The following is a 24,639-nucleotide window of genomic DNA, read 5'->3' on the forward strand; positions in this document are numbered from 1 at the left end:
CAATTTTTAAGAGATGTGTGTAATGAAGTTAAAAGAAATAAGAATGAGAATTGTACACAATATGATTCGTGTAAACGTTAATGTTTTTCGTTTGTAAGAAAAATTTACAAGTCCCTTTAAATATATTAGAAAGTATTTAAATTTGAATAGGATGAAAGAATGGTTTTTCAAAAACATAAATAATTTGATATAAGTGTGCTACCAAACATAATAGATGAGTTCTAATTAATTAAGACCTTCTTAGAATCATTTTCTCACAAAACAAAAGTGTCCCTTGAAGTTCATCAATTACTATTAATTTAAAAACAAACAATTTAAAAGCATGTTTGTTTCATTTAAAAAAAATATTTTAAAAATCAAAAGAATAAAAGCTACAATTGATTAGGCAAATGCTTCAAAGTTAAAAATAAAGTCTCAAAGGATCTTTAATTGATTAGGCAAGGTCTCTGATTAATTAGGCCATGTCTTGCAAACAAATACTAAAAAATATTATGGATGTATTTGATTGAATGCAGTAGAGTAATTAATTAAGTAATTTTGTAGTGTCATTTTAAAAACACAAAAACTCTAATTAATTTGGTTTGAAAAATATTTTGCTTAAAATTTGTAAACCATTTTGATGATAACAAAACTTAAAAGAAAAATTGCAATTGATAAGACATTTTTGTGTGCTCATGAATAAACCAATCTTATTATCTTTATAAAATATAATTCTAATTCTCAAACTTTATATTATTTCTTAGAATTTTAGGTTGCATCACTCATCATTAATTTTCATTTTCATTTGTTTTCATTGCTATTTTTTTTATTTCCTGAACGTCTGTTTTCACATTGCATCAACTAACAAGAATTGATCAAGACCAATAAGACGATCATTGAGAAAATTAAACAAGATCCATAGATCACTGATAAAAAAAAGTAATGTCTTAGATATTAATAATGATTATTGTATATAGTAAGCAACATATAAAATGAGCCTAATAACTTCCAATCAATCAGACAATCACATGACATTTCTAAACACCATATTTCACGATGTTTGAAGACCATGAAGGAGTGCGAAAAGTTCAGCAAAAGTATCATCTACAACACCAACATGACCATAGAAACTTCCAAGCAAGACTCTTGCTGCATCACAAAGCAAACCACCAAAATCAGTCATACCCGGGTTTTCCATGGCACTAAAGCAAGGTCATCACTACACCTTCCAAAGATGTTTCCCATCTTATCATTCTATGTTGTTCCATGGCACCTGATGCGGTTTCAAGCCAAACATCACACTCCTTGCAAGACCTCTTTATAATAACCATTGACAATACAATTTCGCAAGACCTCTTTATACTCGTAAATCTAGTATTATATCTAAAGCTTGAGGTTATCAAATAATATGGCCAACGCCAATCCTCCACGTTCTTGTTTGCCACCCTCTTAGATACATGTAAGACCACTTCGATCCCACCCTACCTCCCTCTCCCAATTGAAATCATACACCTTCATTAGCCTTTGTTCTTCCTTCCAATGCACCAATTTCTTTCACTCATTTCACTGATGAAAAGCTCAATGGCAAGAAACTCCTTCTATATACGGAAACAATAAATTGAGTCGGTGAATACAGGCCATCATCTTCATCAATTATTGGTCAAAGCATCAATTTTCCCAAGATTTCTCAATGAATTTGATCAAACTTTTGGCATTGTCAACAAAGCCTACCTTACCTAGGATAGCAAAATGTGCTAGTCTTCTAGTGGCTACAATCTTCCATCACTAGCTCCATCTGAATCAAAGTGATTGATTGCAAACATGCCTATCATCTTTGGGACAATTCCGAACTTCGTTGTGAAATACATCACTGGGCAAAAGAGCAATTGCTGCATTCTTAGCAAGAATCAAGGGCAATATCAATTTTTATGTGATTGGTGATCTTGTCTCCGGACGATCGAGAATAGGTTGATGTCATTCTTGAAGGATTACCATCCAAATATAAAGCCTTAATCAATCTTTTTCATATGATGAGAGCAAGATTCAACCACCCTCAGTTGATGACCTTGAGTCATCATTGCTGCTGCGAGAAGTTCGTGTTGAGAAGAATTGCAAGCTCTCCACTAAATATTATATATATATATATATATTGTTTCTGCAAAAAGATACACTTGTTTACTATTTCTATCTTTGCCTTTGTTATAATATCTTTATAGAATATTTTATATTCTTCTTGTCTGTTGAAAGAGAGTAACTGCATAGTAATACGACAGTTAAGGAAGTATTATATATATATATATATATATATATATATATTAATTTTAAAAATAAACTATATATACAAGATACATTAAAAAATTAGTTTTTTTTTATGTATTATATCAAAATAAAATAAAATCTTAGTAATCAAAGAACAAAGTAAATATTTTTTTCTAAAAATAATATATCTCATGTAAGAAGCCAACTCTTTATATTAATTAAAAAATAGTTTATAAGAAGTGTAAACCTTTTTTTTTTTTGGACAAAAGTCTAAATATTTTTTAATTTAATTAAAATAAATTAATAATGTAATATGTTAATACTCAATTATAAATTGTCATAAAATATTTTTTTAATAATCACATTAAAAATTTCATTAATAACTTTTTAATTAGTTAACAATATAAATAATATATTAAAATTAAACTTTTTTATGCAATTAACAACTAGGTACACCAACAACTATTATTATAAATTTTTATTTATTGATTTTAACTTTGCTGAAAAAATAACATATTTTTTTAACGAATTTGTTAAGTTTATTATAAATGAACTCATTGAGTAATATATATATAAACCAACTCATTTTAAACAAATTATAGGAGTTACACTTAGATAAGGATGGACACAGGTCAACTTAGATCAGACTTTACTCTAAACAGGTCTAGCCTATAATATAATTATTATGTCTGAGCCTTTTCTGTTACTTGTTAAAAGCTTTATTTTCAGCTTGACCTGACCTATTTAACTAGTCTGACCTGGTCTGAAAACTGTTACAAAAAAAATATTTTAATATTAATAAAAATATAAATATTTTATTATTAAATTAGTTTACATATTTTTATAATTTTCATCTGTGTTATTAATAATTATTAAATAATTATAATAATATTTATATAATTTTATAAATAATTTTTAAAATATTATTTAAACATTAATTATAAATATTTTATATTAATAAAATTTATATTTATATTTTTCTTGATTTATCTTTTAAAAATTATTTAAATATTAAAAATTTTAGTTTTATTTTAAAAACATATTTTATTTGTTTAAAGAAATCTTATATTCAACAAATAAAGTTATAGTGAACACATAAAATAGATAACAAAAAATAACATTCACACAATTTGTTGAATCAATTAAAAGAAAATTATTATATTTTAAAATATAAATAAATATAAATTTAATGCAATATATATATATATATATAATGACAATAATAATAACTATTAAATTAAAAAAATTACAAAATATTTAATTTTATTTATTTTATTAATTTATTATTTTAAATTAACAAATAAACATAAAATTAACCACACTATAACATTAATGTAATATAAAAATATTACTGATACAATAAATTAAAACACATACTTATATATTACATATAAATTGATAAATTAACTAATAATTTAATTAAAACACATGCAAGTTACAAAAATATGTATTATTATATAATTTATTTATAATTATATTATTTATATTATTTGTTACATGGTCTGATTATATATATATATATATATATATATATATATATATATTATAATAATTTTTTATTTTATTTTTCTATCATTTTTTTTAATAAAATTTTAGTTTTGAATAAAATATAATTCATATTTAAATAATTTCTATTTATTATAAAGAAAAAGAATTAAACATAATATATTAATATAATAATTAAATAATTAAATTAATAATAATAAAATTAAGAGTATAAAAAATATATTAATATTATTTTATTATTTTATTTTTAAATTTTATTTCGTTTAGTTTTGATTGCGTCTTATTCTTATTCAAAGACTTAACTATTTTTTAACTTATTTGAATATAACAAATATAATAATTTATTATTAAATAAATTTATTATTTAAAAAGTATAATCGTGTACAAATATTTTTTATTTTTAATAAAATATAATTTCTGTTTATTATAATTATAAATAAAAAGAATTATAACACAATATATTAATTTAATAATAACAGAATTAAAAATATAAAAATATATTATTAAATAAATTTATTATTTAAATATATTTTGACAGCTCTATTTTTAAATTATATATATATATAGGCCGGCTTGTGAAGCTTAATAAACTTTATAAATAACTTAGACTTGACTTATTTATTTAAATAAATTTTAAAAAAATTAAACTTTATTTATTTATTAAAAAAGTTAAGTCAGTCATATCTAAATCAGTCTTAATAAAAAACTTGATTTATTTATTTATTTATTAAACAAGTGTTAATAAGCCTTTATATTTGAATAAAATGATGAAAATAACACAAAAGTGTTGACAATTGGTCAGCATAGGCTTTTATATTGGAATTAAGTGCAGTACGGCACAAGTAAACGTATTGCACAAACAAACATTATTATAATTTGTAGATTTGTTATATTCATCATTCGAATTATATTGTTTCCTATTTAAAAAGATATTATTTTCAAGTCGTTTCTCTCTTTAAACGAATGCAACAGATAAATAAAAAAATAGTTTGAAAATTTCAGCCGATTATAATTAACTTTCTCGTAAATTATTCATTGTACGTAGCCGATTTTGCGTGCTGAGCTCTACCATCGAAAGCAAATGCCATGGTAAGTCAAAACTTAAACTTGATATTTTTTTAAAAAACTTTATCAATAATTATATTTTATCAGTATCTAACGATAAGTCAAAATTCAATTTCTGAAGTGATCATTGATTCCTGACTTAAATTCAATTAAACAAATCAAAATTTGCTTCTCTGGGCTTTTTTCTTTTAATAATAGCTCAGTAGAAGGTGAGAGAGGTTTCATAGCCGTAGAATTGTTCCGCTCAATAGTCATTTTTCTCATGCGCCATGTTTCAAACACTTTTGTGCCAATTCGTACCAGTTTTTGTACGGTTTTCTAGCTTTCACATATTTGTTTTTTACATTATCACTAAATAATGTGTTGGGATATTATAAAAAACTAGATTTTCAAGTACTTGTTATTTTAGTCAAACTCATTAAATGATATAACCGTGGGTAATCAATGAGATAATCATCTACAGTACTTCTTTCGATTTTCTTACCTGTCTCATCTTATTTTATCGGTCATTTTTAAAGTTAAAGATAATATTAATTATTCTTTTGTTATACTCTTAACTTCAAAAATATTATTATATGACTTTTTTAAATTGAAGTGACAATAAATACATGAGAGTAATAATAAATACGTAATACACTGTATGGTATTAATAGAGTCTAAATCTTTTTAGTTGTTTATGAATCAAAATTGATTAAATCCTTACAAGTAAATATACATTTAAAAACACGTTAGCATATTTAAAGCAAAAGTTATAATTTAATAATGTTAAATTAAATATAACTTTATTTCTATTTAAATGTAAATCCAAAGTACTAAGGCACAAATGTCAATGGCAAAATAAAATTTATCCTCATTTATTATTTTGACGTGCGTCATCGTAGTTGACATGAAGTATGTTACGTATATTCAATTAAAACATAATTATTTTCACAATGTTTGGTATGTTAACCTTTCAACTAAAATCGATAAATAATAATCCAGCAAAATGATAATCTTTCTAGAGACTGATATATCATTGTAAGAATACCAACTATGTTTGATTTGTTCTAACAATGGAACATAAATAAAGATTCAAAAAATAAAAATAAAGGATGCTATTTTCGAATAAACTTGAGTCCTTTATGTTGTATGCAATAAAAAATGGTGTTTAGTAGAATAATGCAAGGTGTTTTGTTGCCCAAGATTCGCGGCTAGTTGGGGACAGATCACAAGTACACTTTTCAACTTTATAATTACTTTTTTATTTACTAATAATAAGGATAAACTTTTCTGTAATTATTTTTTTTTTAAATGAGCATGCTTAGAATATTTATAAGTTAGATTTTGTGATAAACTTATATATATATACCGAAGACAAATAGATAATGATGCTCATATTTATGAACTCATACAATGTACTCAAATCATCTATCATTAGCCAAAGTTTAGTAGTTTGTATTCCTACAGCAGTTATAATACATTATTTAAAATGGTGTACCAATTTAACTCGGTATATATTTATAGGTAAGAGTCAATTACCAAACCGAATAAATCTAAATTAAAATAGGCAATTTTAATTTTGTTTATATTTTTTATGAAAAAACATTTGACTTTGGTTTAAATTTTGATTTTATTTCTAAATTTGAGTAAATAAAATTTTATTCATCTTCTTAGGTTTTTATATAAATTTTTAGACCAATGTATTATTAACTAAGTATCAATTGAAATGGAAATTAAATAAAAGAAATATCTGAGTTTATTTGAGAGAAACATATTATTATTCGATATAAATTGAAAAGAATCGAGGTGAGTCAAACCAATTAAAGTAGTTTGTTTGATTTGTTTTTACAGTGTGTTTAATTCAATTGAAGAAATGAGAGAAATTTGAATAGAAGAGAGAGAGAGAGAGAGAGAGAGAGAGGAGGGGGATACATTAAAATATTCTTATTTCGTTTGATTATCATAAGAGAAACTTTTCTCTTCTAATCCTATGACTTTTCCCCCCTCAAATAAATCCTCTGCATCACTAAACTTCACAAATTATGATGATTTATCTAATGAGTGTAACTAGTAACTAATACCTTTTCTTAATTAGTAACTAATACTAATAAACATTAATTATTCTTCCTTTTTATATATTAACCTTAATTTATGAGTTAACAAAATTAAATGACAAAAAATATATAAACATAAGCATGAAACTAATTTTAGTTAGTCTAAGTCTAATTTTTATTATTTTATTTTTAATCAGAGAGATCTTTAAAAGCATGTTATACAATATACTTTGTCGTTAATTAGGTTAAAAGTATCTTACAATAGGTATCTATTGTATATATCAATCTTTTCTCATGTGATTTTTTGTTTAGGCAAATACTCGAGTGGACATGACCAATTGAAATCAAACTGTTTTAGTTAATTTATTTAACGCACAAATATTTCTTCTCATTTTTTATAATTTTTTATTTTTATTTGTTAAGTAAATTCAAATTTGACATTACTTTTTTACTGATTCAATTACCAACATATTCAGAAAAAAAAAAAAAGTATGATAAAACCATCATCAATTAATATAGACAACAAATTTTCAAATTAATTGTTAAAGAATACTGGACAATATAAAGCCAAACTTATTTTTCTTTTATTTAAATTAGCATAATTTAATTAGAAAGATCTATACTCAATATGCAAATATTGATTTTTATTTTGAAATAACAGTTGTCTGACTAGTACTCTCCTAATTGAGGTGTAAGAGTCGACGATGTGAAAGAGTACTGTAATAAATGTTTTAAGCACATTATTAGAAAATATTTAATATAAATTAATGAACATCTTAAATTATTAAAATCTTTAATTTTACATTGTTAAAATATTTTTATGAGATAATTAGTTTTAATTAAATTCAGATAATCTACAATAAACAAAATTAGTTCTATTACCAAGAATTTCTTTATATATATCAAGACTTCAACTAAAACGTCATTTAAAATGAACCTAGTTGCACCTCTTCATACAAATATTCTTATCGGTTATTTTTAATTTGTTTTCTTCAACAATAATCAATATTAAATTAAGAGTTAATATCTAGGACACTTAAACTGTTTAATAATTTTTTATAAAATATAAAATTAACTAATTGAACTATTAAATTATTTTATTTTATTTTTATAATTATGTATATTAAAATTTAGTATGATATAAATATGTTATTTATAATTAAATATTTACTCATTAAAATAAAAGAGGTAATAAATATTTATAAATTTTAGAAAATCAATTTAATTAATAATTAAAATTATATATTGTAAGAAATAATTAATTAGTGTAAAAACAGAGGCTTGTGAGGAGGATATTCTTAAATGAATATGTGAATATAAAACGTAAAACAGAGGTGGTCGATAATCAAGTGGACAACATGGCGCGGCACGCAACCTCTGACTATACGGTTTTTGTACTTCCATCGCACGTCATTCACCATCAACCTCGTCCTCATCCGTACGTTTTCAACTCCTTCTATTCCCCCATATATGTGTGTGTTAGTGTGTACACTCTTCCACTACCTACCTTTCTTGGGTTAATTCAGACTTTATAAGAAAGAGAGTTCATCAGGCGTCTGTGTACACCATATATAATCGCTTAATTACTTGTCCCTCTCTTTCACCATCTTCCTCTCTCTTGTTTTCAACTTCCGTTTCGATCAGAGGGGGGGAAAAGTCAAAGAAAAGAAAAAAGGGGGTCTTCGTGATCCAGTTATTATTATCATTTATCATATCGTAACTTGCAATTATGGATATGTACCAATTGCAACAATTTCCACAGCCCATGACAAAGATGGATACGATGATGAGAAAGAGGGAGGGGAGCAAAGGCACCGAGAAAGCAAGGCTTCAAGTTCTGGATTTGAGTTGCTTGTCTTTGGACTCTCTTCCCAAACCTTCGTTTGATTTAGCGACCATTTGCATGTTGAACCTATCCAATAACAATCTCCAGGTACGTCTACATAACTATTTAGTTTATGCAACCGTATATGTTCGAGACTTTAATGATGAATATATTCAGAACAAAGATTTATGGATATGGAACTGCGTTGATCTAGTCAAAATTAATCATCTTGATTCTGCCAAATGTTCATCCCAAAACCAACCACATCCTGATGAGCTAAGTCGATATGTATGCTGCGCATGTAAAATTATAAATTGTTTACTCTTTTAATGCAATGAAAAGCTCAAAAATAAATAAACTTCTGGTGTTCTTTGCACTTATCTTCCTTTCTGTGCAGCGTATACTACTTATATATGAACTTGGTTGCTCTTCAAATTTACATCTAATAAATGAGGAAAAAAAATGAGACATATAATTGATTCTCAATCTCGAATTTCTTTTAACTTCCATTAAGAGAGAATCTTAAAATATGTCGTATATATAATAAGAATAAACAGTAGTCCTTTTACTCGATGGGTTTTTGTATACGAGTTGAATGATATCACTATTTTGTGAGAAACCAAATTTTCTTTGGAATTATTTATATGTAAATATTGATAATGATCAGGTGATGAATGATGATTTATATAAGAGGGAGTGATAAATCTATTTTACTATATATTAATTTGTTGGTTCCTCCATATATCATTCTCCTGCAAATTAATTGCATAAAATATGTTATTAATTAAAGTAATACAATTTTCAGACTATTTTTCACACAATACTTTTTGTATCTGCATCACTAGTTTTATTAATTAAAGGGTGTTATAATATTATACCCTGAGAATATAATATTACTTTATTAATTAATTATATCAATTTTATATATGAAGAATATATTACTCTCTAACAGGAAATTCCGGAATCCTTAACGGCGAGACTACTCAACTTGGAGGTCTTGGACGTGTGCTCCAATCAGCTCAGGTCCCTCCCCAATTCCATTGGTTGCCTCTCTAAGCTCAAGGTTTTGAATGTCTCTGGAAATTTCATCGAATTCCTCCCCAAAACCATTGAGAATTGCAGGTTCATTTTCTTCACTTCTCTTTCTACTTTTCTGATAATTTAATTGAAGATTCAAGTTTGCATGTCGATCAAGTTTTCAATTCAGCTAAAACATGTTAAAATCACTTCATAATGGGGTGTTGTTCACTTTCTCTATTAATTAATCTATTTTTGCAAATATTTTTGCTGTTAAGAATTTTAGATATATTTATTACTCTCTTTTAGTATGTACTTTAAACAAAAATTGTTTTGAATGTGTTGCACTGATTTAATTAATGATAAAGCCTTTGACATTGATTAAACGAATTTCCACGTTCAGTAGTGAAGAACAATTAAAAAAGAGAGAGAGAATTCTATATCTTGCTAATAACTCTCAAAGAAAAGAAAAGAGATGAAAAAACAAACTGAAACTTTAATACCTTGATTTAGTATAAAAGCGGCTTACGTTGTAATCCAGCAAAACAAAGAAATGTTCAAAACATACAGAACACTTACTGACCTTAAAAAGCAAAAAAGAAAAACAAATAAACAATTCAGAACATTTGAATAATAGTTCGCCCATTCACACAGGATCAGTAAGGAATCGGTTCTATCCTGTGCTTATCTACTCCATTCAAATAATCATATCTACTATCTCTTCTTCTTTTTTTCTTATTCTATTACTTTCCACCAAATAAATTATAAAAATTTATTAAAAAATTCTATTATTGAATTGAATTTCTCTTTTTCTTCTTGGAAAATGTTTAGGATTTGGAAGAAAAAAAGAAAGAGAGGACATAATTTCCATCTTGAATAAACATTTTAATTTATAATTTTTAAAATAAAATAAATTAACATAAACTTAATATATTTATCAGTTAATTATTATCATAAATAATATATAATTCTCTTAGTTTTTTAAAAACTTACTCTCTCCTCCTACCTTCCCTTTTAAAACTCTCTTCCGACTAATTCCTTTTTTTAAAACATTTTTTAAAGTTATTACTCCCCCTATTTTTTTTATCTATCAATTTCTAAAAGAAAATTTTGTTTCAATTTATTTTACTTAGAAGTTTCAGAAGAATATCATTTGATTCTTCAGTACTTTATATAATTATCATACATAAGAGATAAATAATAGTAAAAATCATATTAGAAAGTATATATATATATATATATATAAACAATTATTTTACTCTATCTGTGATTCTGTGTATTGTCCTTTTCAGCTGATAAGTAAAAAGGAAAACAAGACGTAGAACAAAAGACAAATTTTAAAACAGATAGCAAATATAATGGTTTTTTCAATGATATTCCTTTCTTGTGTGTTTCCTTAATGGGTAACCTTATGTAGATAAATAATATACTTCTTTCTCATAGACCTCGCGAAAATCAAATCCTCACTAATTTTTTTTAGATTCTGATTTGCTTTTCACCTTTCTAACCTGAACGATCAACAGTTCTTCCTCTCCTTCTCCATTAGCTGTGCCCAAAATGTTCGTGGATATAACGTTCCCATTCTTGTTTTTTATTTTGGCACGACGGCATCAAATCCCGCGTACGAAAGGATCCTACGTCATGTTTGGATTTGAAAACTTAATAAATGTTAGATTAATTGATTATTAAACACATGTACGATTATACATAGGCTCTGATCCACCCTTAGTTTTATCAAATATATAAGTTGTTTTCACTACGAAATCGTTGAATTCCACTTAGTTTTGAAGAAAGAAAACGACAAATCAGTTAAATGTAGATGAATACGTAATCGCGGGCTGCTATCACATGCTCATGTTTGCAGTTTGAAAAAAAAATCTTCATCTTTTCTTATATTCGCCATTATATTTATAGTTTGCCCTATATATAACAGCCGAAGGTAGGTTCAGTCGGCTAAAAATGACCATTTATTTTAAAGTTTGGTAGTACTAATTTTAAACTATTGATCATGATTGAAATGTATGCCTAAATTAATGTCACTAGTAGATTTTATATTAGGATCATGGTACCAAAAAATAATTATCAATGTAGGTCAAACCGCAGAAAACAAATTTAAATGGGAAGTCCTGGAATGTTCTCATAACATTAATTGTGCTAGGAATAAAATGTTAAAAACGAAGAATATGCTTGAAGGAGGAGGCACTCTTCAGCAATTGACGAAGAACTTCAACCTTTTGCAGCCTCAAAAGGCACCGATCACCCGACAATAATAATATTTATAGGTCAATGAAAAGGACAATTTGTCCCAACATAAATAATCCCATTTAATTTTTCAAATTCTTTAATTACCTTAAGTTTTCCATTCTATTTCGACGTGCCATTAAGCATTTCTAGTTTACTTGCATCCCAAATCAATATTATAATTTCTTGCAAATCATAATAATATGACAAAACTAGAAGTGTGCTAGAAACAAAGTAGGATCAATTTTAATAATTAAATGATAATGGAGGGGTGTGTGTGTGTGTGTGTGATTATTCATATTGATTACATGGTTCATTCTTAACATGCACGTCTACTATGATTTTGACCCATCAGAGCCTTAGAAGAACTGAATGCCAACTTCAACAAGCTGAGCAAGCTGCCAGACACAATAGGTTTTGAGCTCATAAACCTCAAGAAGCTAGCAGTGAACTCCAACAAGCTAGTGTTTCTTCCTAGCTCCACCTCACACCTAACAGCTTTGAAGGTTCTTGATGCACGTTTGAATTGCCTCAGGGCTCTTCCCGAGGACCTTGAGAATCTCATCAACCTTGAGACTCTGAATGTGAGCCAAAATTTCCAGTACCTTGAGTCCCTCCCCTACTCCATAGGTCTCCTCTTGTCCCTGGTTGAATTAGACGTTAGCTACAACAAGATCAAGACCTTGCCTGAATCAATTGGATGTCTCAAGAAGCTACAGAAGTTAAGTGTGGAAGGAAACCCACTTAGTTGTCCTCCAGTGGATGTGGTAGAGCATGGACTGCATGCGGTGATGGAGTATATGTGTCAAAAGATTAACTCAAACCATCAAAGCCCAACCAAGAAGAGGTGGTGGGTGGGGAAATTGGTGAAATGTGGGACCTTTGATAGACCAATGAAAAGTGGGAAACGAGAACATGCTGGTTACAAGATGCTTCAGTTTCAGTCTATCAATGGTCTTGCTTCCCCAGGCTTCATGGGAAAGCTCTCACCTCTTCGCCTCTTCTCACCCCGTCGTTCCTTCAGTTGAGAAGCAACAAAGTATTTATGTAAGTCCCTGTCTGTTGAAAACAATCTAAAAGTGTGATAATTACCAATCGAAGTAACTGCTGCTTAGGTTAGGTTGTATGCGTGTATGTAAAATACTAGAATGTATCATTGAATGGAAACGATGGTGAGTTTGTCAAACTTTGAATATTTGTTCAAGTCAATTTCTTCTGAAGATAAATGAATAGCTGTTAACAAGTTAAATGAGCGAGTCTAGTTTCTTTTCGGTTCTTGGATCTTGTACAACTTGTGGATCTTATGGTCTAATTGACCCGCACTCTTTTATTGTATTTATTCCTAATTTGTTATTGAAGTTTGCGATTGCATGAAGTTAAGTGCTTCCACGTGAATCATCATCCATAATGCGACGAAAAACTAACGCACCATAAATTGATTAGTTACTGACATATTTGTACAACACTCCCACTAAGGTGGCAGTTTATATTTTGAACCCATAAGGACAAACACATTACAGGCCTCCTAAAAATAAAGATAAACAGTAGCCACAATCATGAAAATTGCACTTGTCCATGGATTTTGAAAGGGTCTAAAGGCAATTATTTCGAAGTAGATAACTATCAGTGTAAAGATAAAATTAGAAATACTATTTTTAGTTAGAAAGTTGCGATAACCTTCATTATAGAAAACTGTTGGAAGTCCTATCTTAAATTGTTTGAAGAGAAAACCCGTAGAAGCACCAATAAAGAGGATTATTCAAAAGAAAAATAATCCAATAATGATGTACAGGGAGGCCAAGGAAAACTACAAGTCAAACCATTACGAGAGATTTAAAGTAAATGATCTATCTTAAACTTTAAATATATGAGAAAATTTTATGGCATTATATGATCCATACAACCAACTCCACCTAGCAAGGAAAAGGCTTGGATGTATTTATGTTTGCATTTCTCAGACAGGGGAAACAGGGGAAAGGGGTTTAAGGGATTAATTCCCAACTAGCAGTAAGATGACTGGCTCAGCACTTGGTGCTACTGAAAGCACGCACAACAGCAGAGTTTAAAACAAAACCATCATTTCAGATATCCATTTCTTAAAACTTCACCTTTGACTAGATTATGCACAAATGAGCACAGTGCATGCAGCTTAAAGTAAATAAATCTCTAAATAGAGATATAGACTTAAACAGAGCAAACCAATCATCAGCAGTAAAAAAACAATGCAACCAGGTTTCTTGAAATTTGATCCTTGAGCTACATATATCAAGCATCAAAGAGCAAGAGTATGTGCTACATGAAAACATGAGAGAGTTACTTAGTATAGATTTATGAAAAAATCTCTCTCAATGAAAATCACAAAAGCAAGCAAGCCAAACTTAAATATAGGTAAACATATTGCATATATATATCAGGGTAAAGAACAATTGATTTACTGATTGCAAGAGAAACGTCAAAATGATACAGTACACACAGTTTAGTTCCAAAGATTTGACCTTCATAGGTCATAATGCATATGTAACCAAAATCTACCTCCCAAGGCTGACAGCTTGCATATAAATGGATTCAAAGATTTGTTTCCATCACAAACTCTCACAATAATCATTTTGGTATATTATTACCACAAGAACTCTGTCCCCCTGCTAGGCACTCCCTAGGCTGCACCATGTGGGATGTATTGTAAGGTGGAGGGAAAAGAAGACCTATGCTAATCAAGACCAACAATCCTTTTGTCATTTTTTTACCTTTTTGGGGCTACAAAGGAGATCTAAGACATGGTATGTGGAGTAGAATAGTAGGCTTAAGAGGAGGCAAATCAGCCTTTGTGGGATTTAAATCTGAGCTCAAGTAGTCTTCAAGGGACTTGGCGGTGCCACTTGAGTTAAAGCTCCGGTCTATATCTTAACAAATTAATAAAGATCTACGATAACTGATTTCCCTAGATTATGTGAAATTAGAGAAAAAAGCGTGCTTCCACTCTTAGGATTCATGCTTTTAGAAATATCAGCTAGGTATGGATGTAAGGACCCTGTGATTTATACAACAAAAGGAGAAATTTATATTTACTAAAATGAAGGATTACAGAGCCAATATTCAGATTGGGATAAACCCCAACCAGCCCAGAGCCTCAGGCAGAGGAATCGTCTAGGCACTCCTGCCAAGCAGAAAGCTGATTTAAACAGACTACTACACACCTACTCTCACTATCCCATCTCTCCTTATATTCTCACTTTGACACATTACACACACTCTCCCCAATTGTAACTAACTTGCACATTTCATCTATTTAGCCTTGCTCCCTTTTTACTCAGGTCCTGAGTATGAGACATTGATCCCCCATTTATAGTGAAGTCTTGTACTTCTTATTAGCGTGGCTCTCAGATGAATTCTTCTCTATTTCAAGAGATTAAAGCCCACTTCTTTTAAACAGTACAAACTATGCTAATTACAAGAAAAACAAAATCATCAGTCAAAGAAAAGGAGAGGAATTATCAAGCAATTTTTTCTGCCTTTGGCAACATCTCCAAAAGATACATAAGGAAAGAAAGATTATCATAGTCCATAGGTAATAAAGAGAAATGAATTCCAGATAAATTTCGGCCTCAGTACCCAGATTCTAACATAATGTTACAAAGAAAGGAGTGGAAGAAAACATTTTCTTGGTACAAAGGAGTCCTATGACCAGGTGTTTGTGTGCATGCCCACGTGTGTGTTGAGGGGTGGTGTACCAAGCTAAACAACAGGCAAAGTGGCCTTGACAAGATTTGGTCCAAGGATCAAGCAATTCCCAAAGGACCTTAGTGCCATATTTGAGCTAACGCTCTCAGACTCTAGAGGAAGCATGTGTTTGGATGCAAGATGAAAATGAAGCATATATATGTTTGAAATGTGTAAGCTACTCTCAAGAGCGTTAGAAGTAATGAGTATTATGGTCATCAAACGTCAAACCAGACATAGGCGAAAACTTTTACTTTGAGCTAAAAGTGCCAAAAATGTCCCACTCAAAAGCATCCCTGAAGAAAATATTATGTCTAGGAATTTTGTATTAACTATTGAGCAGCGATGGCAAATTTATGGTCGACACAATCCAAAATTGTTTAAAGAAGCAATTGCAGTTTGAAGAGAGTAGAACAGCTTGAACTGAACAGATATAGACGGATACCACAACTTGGCAAGAAGAAAAGCAAAATGATCATATCACAAGTAAGCAAGAAGAAAATTATAGACAAAACAGAGAAACACAGCACAATCAGCCAACCCATAAACAAATCTGCATTCTTATTTTCTGACGCATTTTTTTCTCTCCACCAGAAATTGCCTCTACTCCCTAGTTCAGCAGTGCAGTAACCATAGAAACATCTCTCTCCATCCCGAGACACATTGCACAGCAAACTCCCTTAGTAATAAAAGGAAAAAAAATCACAATACAACATGTGTTTGTGTGTGCAAAATAGTGCAACAGTTCACCAAACATCATATGGCAAACATGCTTCAATCCAGAATCAACAAAAACTACAATTCAAACAGACACAAATCACCGCAGATCAGAGAAACAAGAAAAATCAGTTATAACTACAAGCATCTCATTCGAAAAATAAAACCAAAAAGCACTCATAATATAAATAACACCGAATCAGATCCAATTACTATAGACCTTCCAATTCAGTAACCCTAAACAGCATCCTCATAACCAGAAAATCCGAAATCGAAACCTCAACCTCGGGTACAGTGAGCCAAACTACAAAATACGCAAAATTCCAGAAAAATTGAAATAGAAGATAGTTCATTAAATCATCTAAGATAAGCAGGGATCTTGATGCGGATAAAGAGCATGCTCATGACGTAAGCGAGTACGACAGAGGAAACGCCGGCTGAGGCGTAAGAGACCTTTACGGTTTTGGCGCGGTTGCGATCGAGCGCGAGATCCAAGAGGATGATCCCGATGCCGCCGAGAACGAACATGAAGCCAGAGGAGAGGCCTTCGATGATGTACTGGCCGTTGACGCGCCCTGACATGAAAACGACAGGTCGTACGGAGCCGGTGTAGGGGTCCTGAGTGGAGCCGATGCCAGGGGGCTCAACGATGATGTCGTACACAATGCCGGAGATGACCATGAAGTAGGTGAGAAGGAGAAGGGCGAAGACGGCGTTGGGAGAGGGGAGGGTTAGCGATGGTAGCTTCAGCCGGAGCCGAGGGGGACGGAGGAAGCTGAAGGGGAGGATGCGGAGGATGTGGAAGATCGGATCCATCGATGCGGCGGAGGATGCGTCGCCGCCGCCGCCGGAGCTCAGGGGAACCGGGTTATCTGATTTGGGTCGCATTTTTTGCGGGTCGGGTCTCGATAGAAGAGCGGAGCAGTGAGCAGAGTTTTTTGTGTGAGTGCGTTAGTTTGACTCACTTGATTTTTGTTCTGTATGTGCGTGTTGGTTGTTTTGAAAAACGAGACTCCACACCCTTACGTGGATTTTCATTTTTTTATTTTTAATTATTTAAGACAATATTTATAACCAACTAGATTGATGACAGGACTCTCAGGGAAAATATTATTTAGCCATACTTTGTAGTATCAAGATTAATACCCTGTTTAGAATTAAAATTTTTGAGAGAAAAAATAGTGGAATTTAAAGAAAAAATAATATAATTTTAAGTTTATTTGGGTTGAGGAAAAAAATATATATATTTCACTACTTATTTGGCATATTGAAGAAGTGAAAGAAAAAAAATGGTAAAGTGAGTAGCATACCTTCTTGTTTGATAGGAATCCCAAAATTTCAACCTACTCGTGTTTCTTGAGCAAAGAAAATGTGTTTGTTGGCCCATGATTTATTTTTTTTCCCTTCACATACAGACAAAATACTCAAACTACGAGACATTTTTCCTATGGGTCATTTAGTATGCACCTTCTTTAATTTTCACACAAAACAAATAAACTACGTATAAGATTGAATCTTGAACTCATCATTCCGAAGATAACCTTATTTCAAGGATTAATTTTACATTTTTACTAGTGAATATTTTTTATTAAAGAGAAAAGTTAAAGAAACTCTAACTAAAAGGCCGTGGAAAACAAAAGGGACTTGAAAATTTTATCATTTTTGTTGAAGGTGAGAATAAAGATGCTTTAACAAGTGCTAGCGGAGTTAAACCACAACGGATAGGTAGTGAATTTGGAGCAACACTAGAAAATAAGTATAGAAAGATCAATGATAAAGAACTTTCATTTGTAAAGAATCTTTATGAATCTATAATGTCTAAGAGAGTTATGGAGACGCTCGGAGAGCTACAAAAAAATGAAGTTCCTTAAATATACAATGCTTTTGTACTCCTTTGTCTGATCTTTGACACATGCTCTACTATAGCCAAAGGTAATTTGGACATTTCCCTCTTTGGAGTCCTCATATCATCAACTTAGAGCAAGAAGTATATAATATACTTTAACGAGAGATATTTTTTAAGAAGGGTAAAGCCTTCAACCTAAACTAGATTCATGTGAGAAAATACACCAAATATTAAGAAGAAAGAAGACATGTATCTACAAATTCTACAATCTATAAGATGGTATCCAAAAAAAATTAAAAGCTATTTTCTGATGGGATGTGTAACATCTCATAAGAGAATATTTAAAATATTGCTAATAATACACATTCATAAAATAATAACAAGGATAATTAAGACAAAGTCTTGTAAGTGAAAAGATATTGTAATTGTTAAACACTTAAATTAATTATTATGAAGATCTGTAATTGAATGTTTTTGTAATTTTTAGATGATCAATATATTTTAACTTCTTAATATATATTCTTGAACACACAATAAAAATGAAATTTTTTATATTTTTCTTTATTACAAAATTTATTTAGTAAAACATTTATTTATTAATTAATAAGGTAATATACACATTTATTTAAAATATATTATTATTATTATTATTATTATTATTATTATTTAATGTTATAAATGTAATTGCCGACAGCTGCCATTTTTCCGCCATGATCGGTCTTAAAGCCACGTGTCTGTGTCCTTTTCAGCAGAACTTTTATTTTGTCTTGTACCTTTTTTCTCTCTCGGTCAATGCCTCCGCATTTTGAATTGAACCAAACACGACACAAGGGGAAGTGCTGCTGTTCTTGCTGCACCCACACCCTCACTCCTCACTCCTCACTCCTCACTCCTCACTCCTCACTCTACACTCTGCATTCATTTATTTATTCTCTGCTTGCTTTAGCTTCTTCTTTAGGGTTTTGCTTCAAAAATCTCCCTTTTTCAATCATAAAATGTTTAAGTTCTTCATTAGGAAAGACGTCAGAAAGATTCTCAAGCGCAAAGACAGTGATGCTGGCGAAAAAGGTTCCAAAAAGGCCTTTTTACATTCTTGCCCTTTGGTTTTCGGGTGCATTTTGATCATTTTGTGTTATGGGCTTGGATGGTAAACTATGCATGTGTTTATGATCTATGCTAATGATTAGTGAATATGCTATGCATAATGGAGCTTCTGGATATTGCTCGATGGTTGATTCTTTTTACTAATTGCTGCATTGTTTCCTTTTGTGTCTATTGATGAGGATACAATTTGTCTGGCTCGTGATTTGATAGTTTTACTCGTGATATTATGCTTTTGTGCATTCTATGCTAATAATTGGCTTATTCAATTGTAGTTTCTGTTTTAGTGGAGAGGCATATCGAATTAGTTTGGGACAATGCTTTTGAAATAATGAAGTTTTTAAGTTTAGGCGTATGCTCTTTCTTTTAAGCTTTCGCAGCTTATAATAAGGATTAAGAGGCAGTTTCTGTCAGTGGTAAAGTACGTCAAACAATCTAGCTTCATTGTGAGTGATACACCCTTATGTATGAAGCCGAATGAGTGAGGACATGCTTTCATGAGAGAAACTAGTTTTAACCGTTTATTTATGGTTGTATAGTTAAGATTTACGTTTCTTTCATTTTCACGCCCAAAGTTAAATTGTCTTCTCATTCAATAATGAAAATTAGTATTCATTATTCATTTGTGGTAAATCTATAATGAAAACTTCCCCTTACCACACATTTTATTACCTTTTCTTGGTCATTGCAGGAAGAACTTTGGAAGACTTGAGAGCCTCTCTCTTTAATCAGTTCCGTTCCGCTGAAGGTGCAAAGCGTCAACAGCAGCGCATATGTGGTCCAGCTGCTGCACTTTCCTTCAATTTTTTGGTTGCAGTTGGTATTATTTTCATGAACAAAATGGTTTGTTTACTCTTCATTCTGGTTAAGTTATGTTCTGGTTGAAATTTCAATGTATCTTGGTTTTAGTTGCTGACTTTCTTGGGTTTTTCTTTTTCTTGTTTTGTTTTAGGTGCTTCAAACTATTAAATTCAAATTCCCTATATTTCTCACCCTAATTCACTATGTAGTGAGCTGGTTCTTAATGGCAGTATTAAAAGCGTTTTCTTTCCTTCCTGCATCTCCTTCCTCCAAATCAACTCGATTGTCTACTTTGTTTACTCTTGGATTTGTTATGTCTTTATCCACTGGCTTTGCTAATGTCAGCTTGAAGTATAATAGGTAACCAACTATTCACATTTAAAAAAAAATTAATACTTTTTAATACTCTTAATTTAATTTCTATATCTTCAGCATTGGTTTCTATCAGATGGCAAAGATTGCAGTGACACCATCAATAGTTTTGGCAGAATTTGTATGGTATAGGAAGAAAGTTTCTTTGCCCAAGGTATACACTAACTTCAGTTTTAAATGTATATGGATCTATCAGAAATAAGAGCTTTTATATAGTTAATGCAGATGAAATATGGGGGCACATTAAAACTACATGGATCATGTTGCTGATGTGATCCTTCAACACAAGGCAATGTGTGTGACCAATTTATAAAGCAAATTTGTCTGTTCAACACCCTCCTTTATCTTGACACCCAATATTTTCCTGCATGTTTGTGGAAGAAAACTAAATCTTTTGAGTGATTTAAAGTGATTTCACATTTGAAATGATATTACACGTACTTCTGAAGTCCTATAGATGCAGCACAAAATTGTGGTTGCCAATAGGGGTCTAGCCACTGGAACCACAGTTATAGTGTTTGTGATGTATTAGTTTGTATTATATTGTTTTAGGAATCTCTACATCATCCTGTCTGAATGCTCTGTTTAATTTAGTTAGCCTACATGGCTACAAATGATGTGTGTGGTCATATTCTGAAATGAAGTCTCACCTTACTTTTCTCTAGGAACTTTTGTGATTTATTGTTCATGAAACTAGGAGACGGGTGTCAATTGACATGGCTTTTATTTCTTTGTGATTATCTACTTTTAGGTTTAAATGCTTACCAGCAAATCTGAAACTTTACAGGCATTAGCGTTAACAGTGGTGTCTATTGGTGTTGCTGTGGCAACTGTGACTGATCTACAGTTCCATGTATTTGGTGCTTGTGTAGCATTGGCGTGGATTGTTCCCAGTGCTGTAAACAAAATCTTGTGGTCTAGACTGCAGCAGCAAGAGAACTGGACAGCTTTGTCGTGAGCAATTTGTTACATCTTTATAATTTTCCACCTTTATTTCCCTTCCCAATTCTTGGTACTGATTTGTATTGGAGAATTTCTTCTTCTATCTTTTCTAATTTGTGGATTGACCAACAGGCTAATGTGGAAAACCACACCTATAACTTTGATTTTCTTAGCTGCTATGTTACCCTGCTTAGACCCTCCGGGTGTACTCTCCTTCGATTGGAACTTCAGCAACAGTTTAGTGATTTTTGCATCAGCTATTCTTGGATTCTTGCTTCAGTGGTCTGGTGCTTTAGCACTGGGGTAAGTGAGATTTCTAGTTGTTGAATAATTTTGTCTTGGAAAAAGTACTTCAATTTCTTGTAGAATGCATATAACTACTCTGTTGATTTTATAATCATCCTAATTGTTGATGATCATTTTACTGGGCATGTGAAACACATTGTTGAAGTTTGTGTTGATTTAAGAATGGGCTGACCTCCCAAGTGACCAAACCGATAGTGGCTGCTCCTGTTCTATATTATATCCAAAGGAACATTATTGCTGACACCTTGTGTTTTTCTCTCTAGTTATATTTGAAGCATCATGGAAGAGAAATTAACCTTTTCTTTTGGGGTGAGGGGTTGGGTGAAATTAATTTGCTTTATTGATTAAGTTGAAAGAGTTGGACCAAGAAACCTTCAGATGCATTTGATACAACCTTCGTTTCTTCTCTTATTTTTTTCATTTCTTGGGTCCTTGTGAAAGTAGTCTCATTTCACCTTCAGTTGGAAGTTGAATCAATCACCATTATGATGGGTTATAGATCACTTCTGTAGTTCCATTAACTATTTAAACATTCTTTAATTTGTCATGGCTTATGGTTCTACATGTTAATTGCTCTTTTCAACTGTTGTTTATATTTATTCAGTTTTATCTAGGGAGCATCTTCCAAGTTACAGGTTCTTTTAAATTTGTTGAAACATCTAAAGATCCCAGTGAGCAAAAATTTTTTTGGAATTTTTATATTTTAGTATCCCCCTGAATAGCAACGTTTTCAATGCAGTGTTCTTACAACCTGATAAGTATTAAAAATAGCGATGGCCCATATACTTTCAACTAAGTTTGTACCAACTGACGTTGCATGATCATGTGCTACAACCAAGTTACTAACATTGAAGTCTTTGGCCAAGTACACAGCACAAGAATTGAGTCTCAAAAGCTAGTAAAAACATATTTTAAGTATGACAATATTTCTATTGATATTTACTAAAGAATTTTGGCATTGCAAATTTATTCAAGTCCTTCATCGTGTACTCAAGTGTTATGTTTTGGATGCTGTTTCTATGTAACATTCAGAACATTATCGTATCATGCTTTTCTTTGGCTGAATACATTGTAGTTTACTTATGTTTCAAGGGTTGTCTTTTTTATTCCTTCTCTCCCTTACCTTGCAATTTACAGTGCTACATCTGCCATCTCGCATGTTGTCCTTGGACAGTTTAAGACATGTGTCCTCCTTCTAGGAAACTTTTATCTCTTTGGATCGAATCCTGGCAAAATCAGTATCTGTGGCGCATTTACAGCTATTGCGGGTATGTCTGTTTACACTTACCTTAATCTAAAGCCGCAATCAAACAAGCTATCTCCTCGACAGGCTTCAACTTTACCAAAATCTAAACTTGGCAAAGAAAACGGCAGCACTCATGATGGACATTATGGGGCAGAATCTGTCTAACTAAATGCCTGACTCTGCTTTACGTGCAGTGTTATGGCTCATTAACCAAGCATTTTTAGTTCTTTCTCTTGTTTCTACATTCTGATCTAACCATTTTGGGTGCTCATAGTGAGTGATGTGTCCACTATAATACATGATCAACAGATCTACCACAGTACATGGTTCTATCCCCATGGCAGCTACTGCTCTTTAGAAACTTGGAACACCATCTGTATATGAATGAATGAATAGGTGGATTCCGCTCTAGAATTTGTTTTTTCTTTGGCTTTTACAGGAGCTACTGCTTTTTGTTGTAGCAGAAAACAAAATTGCTTTAGGGCTGTTGTGGCCATCACGATTTGCTGCATAATGGAGCTTTTACAACTACCATATTTTAAGAATCCGATACATACAATACGTGTTCACCAACCTAGGTTGGTTAAATTTAGTTATCTGAAACTATTGAAACTAATATATATATATATATATATCCAATGGTCTAATGGCATTAATTAAAGAATCAATAATATAAAATTTTTCTTGAAAATCATGTTGGAAATATATTGGGAATCACAATAGAGGTGTACTAGTAATATGTTATTTTTTACTTTTGATTCGTAAATCAGTTAAGGCATGAGTTAGCATTTGAAAAAAACAAAAAAACTAGGTCTAGATAACTAGTATGATTGGCGTGATTTGGGTTGGGGACTAATAACATGTTTGGTAAAGTTTAATTCAGACGAAATTATTGCTAATTTTCAATTCTGAAGTTAACAAGTTGACAAAACTCAATAATTATTTTTTAAAAAATAAGCTGAATTAAATACATACTAAGCTAATATATAGAAAATCAGTTGGGTCATTCATGGAAAAAAAAAATCGAATAATGTTTCTTGAAGTCTCGTTTGATGAATTGCTGTGACGTGCTTTCCTTTATATATTTTGCGGTAACAGAAACGTGCTTTCCTATTTTTCTGACCTGTGACGCCTTAACAATATCCCTTCAATGGATTTCAGCGCTAAGCTATGATTTGATTCCTCTAATACTTTATTTGAACACGTGAGTCTAACAGAAGATTTAAATAGCAAGAAGCTTAAAACAAGATTAACAATTTTAAAACACGTAAGATAAAATTTATTGTATTCTTTGTAATTGAGATACGTATAATAATCGTCACTTAATTTTATACTAATAAATAATAGAATCAGTAATTTATTTTAAAAAATGTTAATACTTTATAATTTTTAAATATTATTATATTAGAAGAATTACAATAGTTAATCTAGAAAAGACATAAAATAGTTTTTCAAGTTTATAGATACAATAAAAAGTAAAACACGATAAATTATTAAAGCATTCGAATGGGATGAGAAATGCACAATGCACTTTTAACGTTATCTATTTTTGTCTATTCTTTAAAAGTTAGAGTAAGTTATGGTAATTATAAAGATAACATTTTTGCAAGATAACTAAATTAACTCTTTGGAAAATAAATCAGCAATAGTGTATAGTAGCATTGCT

At 30.6% G+C, this 24,639-nt stretch overlaps 3 protein-coding genes across 3 annotated transcripts; 2 read left to right on the plus strand and 1 right to left on the minus strand.

Moving 5' to 3' along the window:
* Positions 1 to 8,254: 8,254 nt before the first annotated feature.
* LOC113852734 (plant intracellular Ras-group-related LRR protein 6-like) lies at positions 8,255 to 13,295 on the plus strand. The gene is made up of 3 exons (XM_027483091.1): positions 8,255 to 8,775; positions 9,620 to 9,789; positions 12,281 to 13,295. Exons 1-3 carry the CDS (start codon positions 8,572 to 8,574, stop codon positions 12,951 to 12,953), a joined length of 1,047 nt encoding a protein of 348 aa, XP_027338892.1. The 5' UTR covers positions 8,255 to 8,571; the 3' UTR covers positions 12,954 to 13,295.
* Positions 13,296 to 16,530: 3,235 nt separating this feature from the next.
* On the minus strand, positions 16,531 to 17,336 carry LOC113852851 (putative oligosaccharyltransferase complex subunit CG9662). The gene has a single exon (XM_027483237.1). The coding sequence runs from the start codon at positions 17,245 to 17,247 to the stop codon at positions 16,717 to 16,719; it is 531 nt and encodes a 176-aa protein (XP_027339038.1). The 5' UTR covers positions 17,248 to 17,336; the 3' UTR covers positions 16,531 to 16,716.
* Positions 17,337 to 19,115: 1,779 nt separating this feature from the next.
* Positions 19,116 to 23,292, plus strand: LOC113864146 (nucleotide-sugar uncharacterized transporter 1-like). The gene is made up of 7 exons (XM_027497808.1): positions 19,116 to 19,273; positions 19,998 to 20,149; positions 20,259 to 20,467; positions 20,540 to 20,633; positions 21,267 to 21,433; positions 21,554 to 21,724; positions 22,865 to 23,292. Exons 1-7 carry the CDS (start codon positions 19,201 to 19,203, stop codon positions 23,136 to 23,138), a joined length of 1,140 nt encoding a protein of 379 aa, XP_027353609.1. The 5' UTR covers positions 19,116 to 19,200; the 3' UTR covers positions 23,139 to 23,292.
* The last annotated feature ends 1,347 nt before the right edge of the window (positions 23,293 to 24,639 follow it).

The sequence above is a fragment of the Abrus precatorius genome, unplaced genomic scaffold (assembly GCF_003935025.1).
Source record: "Abrus precatorius isolate BTA unplaced genomic scaffold, Abrus_2018 Scaffold10, whole genome shotgun sequence".
Taxonomy (NCBI): domain Eukaryota; kingdom Viridiplantae; phylum Streptophyta; class Magnoliopsida; order Fabales; family Fabaceae; genus Abrus; species Abrus precatorius.

Bases quoted from the DNA above. Each gene is read 5' to 3' on its own strand.
- LOC113852734 (XM_027483091.1), top strand. From the start codon at position 8,572: ATGGATATGTACCAATTGCAACAATTTCCACAGCCCATGACAAAGATG. The intron at 8,776-9,619 runs GTACGTCTACAT...ACTCTCTAACAG, and splicing joins TATCCAATAACAATCTCCAG to GAAATTCCGGAATCCTTAAC. The intron at 9,790-12,280 runs GTTCATTTTCTT...TTGACCCATCAG, and splicing joins AAAACCATTGAGAATTGCAG to AGCCTTAGAAGAACTGAATG.
- LOC113852851 (XM_027483237.1), bottom strand. From the start codon at position 17,247: ATGCGACCCAAATCAGATAACCCGGTTCCCCTGAGCTCCGGCGGCGGC.
- LOC113864146 (XM_027497808.1), top strand. From the start codon at position 19,201: ATGTTTAAGTTCTTCATTAGGAAAGACGTCAGAAAGATTCTCAAGCGC. The intron at 20,150-20,258 runs GTTTGTTTACTC...GTTTTGTTTTAG, and splicing joins TTATTTTCATGAACAAAATG to GTGCTTCAAACTATTAAATT. The intron at 21,725-22,864 runs GTAAGTGAGATT...TGCAATTTACAG, and splicing joins TCTGGTGCTTTAGCACTGGG to TGCTACATCTGCCATCTCGC.